This window comes from Colobus angolensis, unplaced genomic scaffold (assembly GCF_000951035.1).
Source record: "Colobus angolensis palliatus isolate OR3802 unplaced genomic scaffold, Cang.pa_1.0 Scaffold103, whole genome shotgun sequence".
Taxonomy (NCBI): domain Eukaryota; kingdom Metazoa; phylum Chordata; class Mammalia; order Primates; family Cercopithecidae; genus Colobus; species Colobus angolensis.
The window spans coordinates 1,956,631-1,966,192 of record NW_012111253.1 but is presented as its reverse complement, the minus strand read 5'-3'; the positions used below and the strand labels follow the sequence as shown (position 1 = coordinate 1,966,192).

At 36.5% G+C, this 9,562-nt stretch overlaps 1 protein-coding gene across 1 annotated transcript in view; it reads left to right on the top strand.

Moving 5' to 3' along the window:
- Positions 1-6,382, top strand: part of ZFP37 (ZFP37 zinc finger protein) — a 15,086-nt gene extending 8,704 nt beyond the window's left edge. The window contains exon 4 of the mRNA XM_011941891.1: positions 3,978-6,382. Within this exon, the coding sequence (XP_011797281.1) occupies positions 3,978-5,527 (1,550 nt within the window). The 3' untranslated portion in view covers positions 5,528-6,382. The remainder of the gene's footprint in view (positions 1-3,977) is intronic.
- Positions 6,383-9,562: the final 3,180 nt, after the last annotated feature.

Genomic DNA, 9,562 nt, shown 5'->3' with positions numbered 1-9,562 from the left:
GTCTCGGCCTCCCAAAGTGCTGGGATTACAGGCTTGAGCCACCGCCCCCGGCCTTCTCTCCTTTCACTATGACATTCTCTAGACCCATGATCTATAGCACATCATCATTTCCATTTTCTCCTTAACCCCTGTGGTCAAATCCCACAGAATTCATGCCTCTAACTAAATTTCTGACTTTAAGGTCACCACTGCTTACTTTTCAGTGCATACTTTAATCGTTTTTGTTAGCTTGAAGTTCTCACTCACCCAGTTTGAATTGTACAACTTGAATCAGATCTTATCCGCTAAGTGCTTCTTTATCATTTACTCACTAGCTTCTCTTTCTTCTCATTTTGCTGAGGTGTCCCTAAGGTTTTGTCTTCTACTATCTGTTCTTTTTTAAAATTGTATCGATTATTCATTGTGCAAATAAAAGCTATTTATTCTACACTCGTGACTTCCAAATGGACACCTCCAATTCCTTTCTCTTACACTCATATTTGACCTACTTACACAACAGCTTATTCTTAGGATGTCAGAAATGGAAAGCTTTGTCTTTCTCTCTAAATTAGAGGTTCTTTTCAACTTCCCTGTTTTTATCAGGGTGTACTCTGATTATAGGACTGTCTTCCATAGAGTTACTATCCTATCTTCAGTTTCTGCTTTTTTTTTTCCTCAATGTTCAATGTCATCACACAAATCAGCTCATATTATCTCATACTTAAATTTTTCCAATTCTTAGATAAATTTGCTAAATCAGTTTTTTTCCTAATTCTTTCTCTTTTTTTTCATAGAGAAAGGGTCTTGCTATGTTGCCCAGGCTGGTCTTGAATGCCTGGTCTCAAGCAATTCTCCCTTCTCATCTTCCCAGTGTTGGGATTACAGGTGTGAGCCACCATGCCCAGCTTTAATTGATCTTAGATGTTACCACCAAACATGAAAATATTCAGTTATTATTTATGTTACCATAGTCCCCAAATTATTAATAGCAGAATATCTGCTATGTCTTTTAAGATTCTTTTGACCCTCAATTGTCCAAGACTGTATGAATTCCCTGAGAGGAACCAGTCTTTAAAATGACAAATGAAGAGACTCAATGGAGTTTCTGATTCATCCATTAATAGCTCCAGTTTTGGCTATCCTTACTTTTCTTGTTGACACTTTACAGCTAAAAAACAATCCTAAGTCATTTAATACATCTTTATCATTGCTACAATGACTCTCTTCTTGGTTCAGGTTCTTTTTTTGTTTTGTTTTGTTTTTTTTTTTTGGGGTGGAGTCTCGCTCTGTTGCCCGGGCTGGAGTGCAGTGGCCGGATCTCAGCTCACTGCAAGCTCCGCCTTCCGGGTTCACGCCATTCTCCTGCCTCAGCCTCCCGAGTAGCTGGGACTACAGGCGCCCGCCATCTCGCCCGGCTAGTTTTTTTGTATTTTTTAGTAGAGACGGGGTTTCACCATGTTAGCCAGGATGGTCTCGATCTGCTGACCTCATGATCCACTGGTCTCGGCCTCCCAAAGTGCTGGGATTACAGGGTTGAGCCACTGCTCCCGGCTGGTTCAGGTTCTTATATACTACTTAGGAGGCTCTTCAAAGAAGGACTGTTCTATTCTCTCCAATAATTTGCTGGGCCACGTGAGTTCCATATTTGTTTCTGAAGTTACAGTTGTTTTAGCTTAGCATTTATGTTTTAGTTACTGTCTCAGATTCAAGAAAAACTTCCAGCCTTAGTCAATTGCTCTTCCAGACCCAACTCTTCTCTGGTATTACCATATTACTACACCAATTTACTTGTTCAAATTCTCCTCCTTTCCTTCATGGTGATATTTTCTTGTAGTACCTTATGCCTTTTCCTGCTGGCAGATACCAGTTGGGACCAGCTCAATTTATCATTGTAAAGGTTCTTGTAATATTACATGTCAAGGGGAAAGTTTTCAGTTTTGATTCCTTTCTTTCCAGAAGGAAATTTTTCCTCCATGTTTTCCATCATCCTTGGGCATTGAAATACACAGCCTTGTCATGGTACCTAAAAGTTTGTTATTCTCTCTGCATCACTTAAAATTTCCTAAATGAAAAAGCAGCCAGCAACTGCACTTCTCTAGACTCCCTAACATACATATATATCTGTCTACATATATATATATTTTTTATTTTTCAAAACTGATCTTCTGCTCCAGGGGAATTAATCTCTTTAATGTCCTTTATAAAAGTAAGAATATTTCCTTTCCATCCATTCAGATACCATAACTCTTTTTGGTTTGAGTCCAGTTTTCACTTTCTCAGTGTAATGTTCCTTTACCATCAAGGTGGCTATTCACTTCCTGCCTCTTTCTTTCTGAAGTCATGGGGATTTTTATATCTGCTTCTCTCTAAGACTGTTTAATTCTCACTCTGAAACTTTTTCTGCTTTTCCATGCGTATAGCATGTAGCTGAAAAAGGGCACCCCTAAATGGTGGCCCCAGCTCTTAAGATTATAGGTTTTTATACATGTAGTATCCATAGCTAGCTAACAGAAGTCTATAAATTTCAATTTCTCGTTCTTAGGCAAAAGAATATTATTGCACTACCCAGTGTTTACCACTGCCCAATCAATTGTTTTTAGCCAGAATTTGGATTATGTAGTACAAATGTAGCAGCCCACAGTTTTCAGTGTGGGTAATGGTCTCAGAGAAGGGAAGCAGGGATTAAGAAGACATCTCAGATGTGTAAGTGTTTAATGTATGGCAGAAAGAATCTGAGTAACCACTTAGAGCTAGGAATAAACTTAAAATTTATAATTGACAATTAGAATGACCTGAAAAGAACAAATATACATTCCATAGCAAACTATTGGAAAACAAAACAAGCTTGGATGCACACTATAAATCAGATTGAGTAAAGTTTGTTTGCTAAGCTAATTACTAATGAATTTTATCATTTGATGAAAGCATCAGGTAATGTAGAGAAACTAGGGATTTTTAAAGTATAAGAATATCATTTTGGGGGTCATTTCAGTGGCAGCAATGGAAAGGAAAAGATATGTCAGCAGGAAAAGATCTAAGCACTACAAGAAAAATTCACCATGAGTAATAGAAAGTGGATAACCTTTCCTATTTATTTTCTCAGCCACTTATCGGCTCGTCAATACTTCTTGGTGGACTCACTTTATTTTTCTTTTCTGGCTCTTTTGGATATAATAACAAAAGTTTACATTAGCTAGCTTCAGTACATAGAGGAATATGCGATAAGGACGTGAGTATATCCCTTACAAACTAAGGACAAGATAGTTCAGCCAGTCCTCACCAGGGGCTAGAAACCGGAACTAGGAAGGAACTAGGAAGCCCTTGGGAATTGAAATTGTGCAAATGATCTCTTTAAAGACACAGTTCTTATGTCTCTGCTTCTCTGTGTGTGGATGTTTCATTCTTTGACCTGATGAGCTTTCTGTTTACATAGAGAAAATATGAGTTACTAGTACCTGCTTTATATAATTTCTAAATTTAAGTACCAAGTGGAGACTAACTGGAGTCAAATTTGTTCGAAGAAAGAATCTTGTTGGACATCTTGGTTTGAGTCAGATTTGTCTCCAACTGTGCCCATGGAGAATTGAGGTAATATAGTATAGGCTGCAGCAGCAATATACTACAGCCAGCTTGGGAGTTACCAGAACTGGGCAGCTTGGGCTTACAAGAAACCTCAAAAAGTATCAGCTACAATCATAAGCTCTTTTTACTCCATCTCTGTTCACTTCTCCTTGTGTTTATTTCATCTTCTATCCCAGGTTGCACACTCATATTTTTAAGCAGCAAAAACTTTTAAAAATCACTATTGTCACTTTTCCCACCTCTTTTTACTACAACATCTTCTCCCTCAAGTCCATTCACCCTAGTTGTTTCATTTACATTGGTATACCAGCCTGAATAAAAATTTAACCCTACAACAGGTCATTTCTTTACAAGTTTTATTCCAAAATATAAGAGTACAAAGATTCACAAGAATATCTCACTGAATTCCATTTTAGAAGTCCAGCAAGATGATGACCAGCTTGAAAATAACCAGAAATCTCAAAACAAACTCCTCAGGGAAGTTGTAGTCAAAAAGAAAACTCAAACTAAGGAGAATGGCAGTGACTGTGGTTCACTGGGGAAAAAAAATAATTTGCATACAAAACATATTCCTTCAAAGAAAAGGCTTCTTAAATTTGAGTCACATGGAAAAATTTTGAAACAGAATTTAGATTTACCTGATCACTCAAGAAACTGTGTAAAAAGGAAATCTGATGCAGCTAAAGAACACAAGAAGTCATTCAACCATAGCTTATCTGATACAAGGAAAGGCAAAAAGCAAACTGGAAAGAAACATGAGAAATTATCCAACCATAGCTCATCTGGTAAGTGTAACAAAACTGGCAAAAAACATGACAAATTATGCTGTCATAGCTCATCCCATATTAAACAGGACAAAATTCAAACTAGAGAGAAACATAAGAAATCATCCAGCCTTAGCTCATCTACTAAGCATGAAAAACCTCAAGCTTGTGTGAAACCCTATGAATGTAATCAATGTGGGAAAGTTCTCAGCCATAAACAAGGACTCATTGACCATCAGAGAATTCATACTGGGGAGAAACCATATGAATGTAATGAATGTGGGATAGCCTTTAGCCAAAAGTCACACCTTGTTGTACATCAGAGAACTCACACCGGAGAAAAACCATATGAATGTATTGAGTGTGGCAAAGCCCATGGTCATAAACATGCACTCACTGACCATCTAAGAATTCATACTGGAGAAAAGCCCTATGAATGTGGTGAATGTGGGAAAACCTTCAGACACAGCTCAAACCTTATTCAACATGTGAGATCTCACACAGGTGAGAAGCCATATGAATGTAAGGAATGTGGGAAGTCCTTTAGGTATAACTCATCTCTTACCGAACATGTGAGAACACATACAGGTGAAATACCATATGAATGCAATGAATGTGGAAAAGCCTTTAAGTATAGCTCATCCCTTACTAAACACATGAGAATTCATACAGGTGAGAAACCCTTTGAATGTAATGAATGTGGGAAAGCTTTCAGCAAGAAGTCACACCTCATTATACATCAAAGAACTCATACTAAGGAGAAACCTTATAAATGTAATGAGTGTGGAAAAGCCTTTGGACATAGCTCATCTCTTACTTACCATATGAGAACTCATACAGGTGAAAGTCCCTTTGAATGTAATCAATGTGGGAAAGCCTTTAAACAAATTGAAGGCCTTACTCAGCATCAGAGAGTTCATACTGGAGAGAAACCATATGAGTGTAATGAATGTGGGAAAGCCTTTAGCCAAAAGTCTCACCTCATTGTACATCAGAGAACTCATACTGGGGAGAAACCTTATGAATGTAATGAATGTGAAAAAGCCTTTAATGCAAAGTCACAGCTTGTTATACATCAGCGATCCCACACTGGAGAGAAACCCTATGAATGTAATGAATGTGGGAAAACTTTCAAACAAAATGCATCCCTAACCAAACATGTGAAAACTCATTCAGAAGCGAAATCTTATGAGCGATGTTAATGTGGCAAATTTGTTAACTAAATTTAAAGTTTTGCTGAACCTTGGAAATACACTGAATTTAAAGAGTGTTAGAACGCCTTTAGCAAGATATCACATATTGTTATACATGAGAAACTTTGAAAATGGATCTTCATATAGAATCAGTGGATGGAAACAAGGGTTTAAACTTGATACAAAATCTTTTATAAAAAATATTGTTTTAACAATACTCAATTATTATAAATGATCTACATGTTCAGATTGAAATTGAAAGCTTAAAACTTGTGAATAATTTGAATATTCAAAGCAATGGAGAAACAAGTTATATATGCTGACAGTTCCTGTGTTTCTTCTTGTTTTGTACTTAAGCACCATATATTATAGTTGAATTTGCATATCTGTTTATTGCCTTATGTAAATGAGTGTGGCCATTTGTATAAGCCTCTTTGATATTTTCACCCAACTCTTTCTTAATGTCTGTGTTGGCTTCTGCATCAGCAGAAATCTTTTTGAAAGGGTTGTTATATACGTAAAAAGTGTTAACAGGAAAACGAGAAAATAAAGCAGCTGAGGATACAAATGTGCTGGTAGGGAATGATATTCAAGATATACTGTGAAGTGTAAAAAAGCAGGTTGCTGAACCATGTATATATTATATTCCCCTTTGTGTACAAAAGGGTATGTTTGTTTAACCTCTGTCTCTTATCTCTGTATGTGTATGTATCTTAGTATGCATATATACATGTATTTGTATGTGAATAGACTTTGAAAAAAGTACAGAATAAACTTCATGGTGGTTACCATTGGGCACAGGAGTGTAGGATTGGGTTCTAGGATAGGAGCAAGACTTCCTTCTATATTTGAATTTTTAAATCATGCACATGTATTATTTTTATAATTAAAATATTTTAATATGCACAAATCAACGTTATTTAAGGTTGTCACTGAACCCCTCCACAATGTTTTTGACAGAGTTAAAATCTTTGTATACTTATTCATGAATGATGATGAATCAAAAGTATATAGTATTAAATGATGTTGAATTCATAAAGACTTTTTCTATCAAACACACGTTCTTTCATTAACATAGTGAATTATAACAGCACTATGTTTCTACATTTGCCATTTTTTCAGACTGACGATGAATTGTGATTGCAGGTGAATGAAAGTAATTTTCTGAATAATCACCCCATTTTATCTCATATTCAAAGAACTAACATACAAACACCTCAATCAGGGAATGCAAATGAAACAAATGTCACCCCTCCCTGTTCTTGCTCAATATTGGGCATTATTTACTGGATCACTGTACTCTTTCTGAGTGAACCCAGAGTTGGCCTCAGAATCATTGCACAGCATGCATTCCAGAAGGTACTATGCATCAACTTGGACTGTCACAGGAGACCTATTTGCCATTGCACACCTGGATTTTTTTTACTTTTGAGCTCTAGATTAAAAATACTTCTGGCTGGGCATGGTGGATGCCTGTAATCTCCAGCAATTTGGGAGGCCAAGGTGGGTGGTTCACTTGAGGCCAGGAGTTTGAGACCAGACTAGCCAACACAGTGAAACCCCATCTCTACTAAAAATACAAAAAATTAGCTGGGCACGCTGTAATCCCTGTAATCCCAGCCACTCAGGAGGCTGAAGCAAGAGAGTTGCTTGCACCCAGGAGGCAGAGGCTACAGTGCACTCCAGCCTGGGCAACAGAGTGAGGCTCTTCAAAAAAAAAACACAAAAAACCCACAAAACTCCTGAACTATTTTAAACTCTAAGTTGTTACACTAAAAGCAGAGACGTAAGTACAGACATAAGTACAGAAATATTTTAATACAATATTAACTTACACAATATAAAATATTGTAATTTGGCATATTATCTTTTATATTTTTTAAAGCACAATCCCTATGTTATTTCATTTATTCCTCAGAACTAACATATGAGCAGTTACCAGGACATGTCTAGTCATGTTCAATTCTGTTGAGTAAATATTTCACCTAGACAGTAGTTCAGCATAATAATGGGCCCTAAAGAAATATGTGCTTAAATGCCATCTTTACAAATATTTATCATTCAAACTCCTTCCTTCCTGACCTCATTTCAGAGAATTATAATGTGTTAATATAATATATTGAGAATGAAATATGTGTTCGTGTGTGTGCATGTGCACACATGCATACACATGCATGGGCTGAAAGCTCAACTCATGAATATATCCCCTCATTTCCAAGTAACTTATTTATCGCATGGGAAGAAAATGCAGTATGAAAGCCATTTCCACCAGTAATTTCTTAACAAGTGGAAATATAACACTATGCACAGAATGAGTCATCACTGTCTTGAGCTGTAGAAAGCCTGCACTTTTTAGAAGGATGAAACAGTTGCAGGTTATGGCTATGTTGAATTTCCACATGTCTTGGGGAACCCATAGTATTGCCACACCTGAGACAGTGAGAATTATAGGTATGCCTGAATGGTATAAATGAATGCTGAAAGCCGTTTTGTGCAGTAATAAAATGAATTAAAAGTTAGCATTGATGAATGAAGAAACGATGTCTAAATACAGTTAGGAGGTTAGTATAGGAAAACAGACACACAGAGATAAGTCTGAATCAATGATACATAAACTTTAGTGTGCATAAAAATTGCCTAAATGATTTGTTAAAGCATAGACTTTAGAATGCAAATTCTTGGGCCTCGTCACAGACGTACTGGATCAGAAACCCTGTGGATGGGGCTTGAGAATTTGCATTTTAATAAGTTTCCAGAGGATTCCTGTGCTGCTGGTCTGGGGACCAGCCTTTGAAAACCACTAATCTAAATCCTTGTGTAAGTAAGTTTAAAAAATTATTTTTAAACTGTTTTTGAGATCCTCTTTAAGAAAATGAAGGGGCATAAAAGTAAATTATTATTAACAACAGTTTTGAAACATTTATTTATTCAAGTGATATGATCATCTAAGTGCCTGAGATACAGCAGTCTACAAAACAAAAAGAAAGCAAACAAACAAAACCCTGTTCTCATAGACCTTAATTCTAGAGGAGGACATAGGCAATAAATAAACAACTACAATATAAAGTATAACAGATCATCGCATGGCAAAAAGCAAACCAAGGAAGGGGAGGGAAGTGTTGGGGAATGCAATTTTACATATAGTGATGGGAAGCAGGCAGTAAGCTTACTTAGATGGTGACAAAAGCAAAGACCCAGAGAGGGTAAAAGAGCAACCTACGTGTATATATATATATGATGGAAGAGCATTCCAGGCATATATTTTTTAGAATCTGAGGGTGTAGGAAGAGAAAGATGCTAAACTCCTCTGACATAAAGAAGAGGAAAAGAAGTGGAAACATTTTTTCTTAAATCAAGATTTTAAAAAATAATTACGTTTGTGAGAGGCAGAAAACAATCTGTCACACACTGCTTTTGGTAGTTGTATAAGTTTGTACAACCTACCAAAATGTAAATCTGACAGTATATATCAAAGCCTTATGGTCGGCAGTCCATCAAGGAATCTATTCTATGTTACACAATTTGGGCGTATTATAATATTTATTGCACAACAGAGAGAAATCAGATATACATTGCTAGTTAATTGATTAAAGTATGATACCTTCAAAAATTGAGTAATATGACATTAAAAACCACAACTTGAAACTATATTTAAGAAGATACAAATGATTCTATATTATTACTTTTACTCTCAGGAATGTGTTAGAGTGATGCATCTCCAGATGTCAAGTGAGTAATCCAATATTGAAGAAAATTAAAATTTTCCACAAAGTCCCCCTTCTAGAAGAATGTGCTCACATCTTTGGACCAGAAATAAGTCACATGACCACACCTAGTTTAAAGAGAGGTTTGAGGAAATTGAATCTTTTTTTTTTGTTTTGTTTTGAGACAAGTTCTCTGTCACCCAGACTGGAGTGTGCAGTAGTGCAATCTCGGCTTATTGCAATCTCTACCTTCCAGGCTCAAGCGCTCCTCCCACCTTAGCCTTCCGAGTAGCCAGGACTACAGGTGCATGTCACCAAGCTAATTTTTGTATTTTTTTTT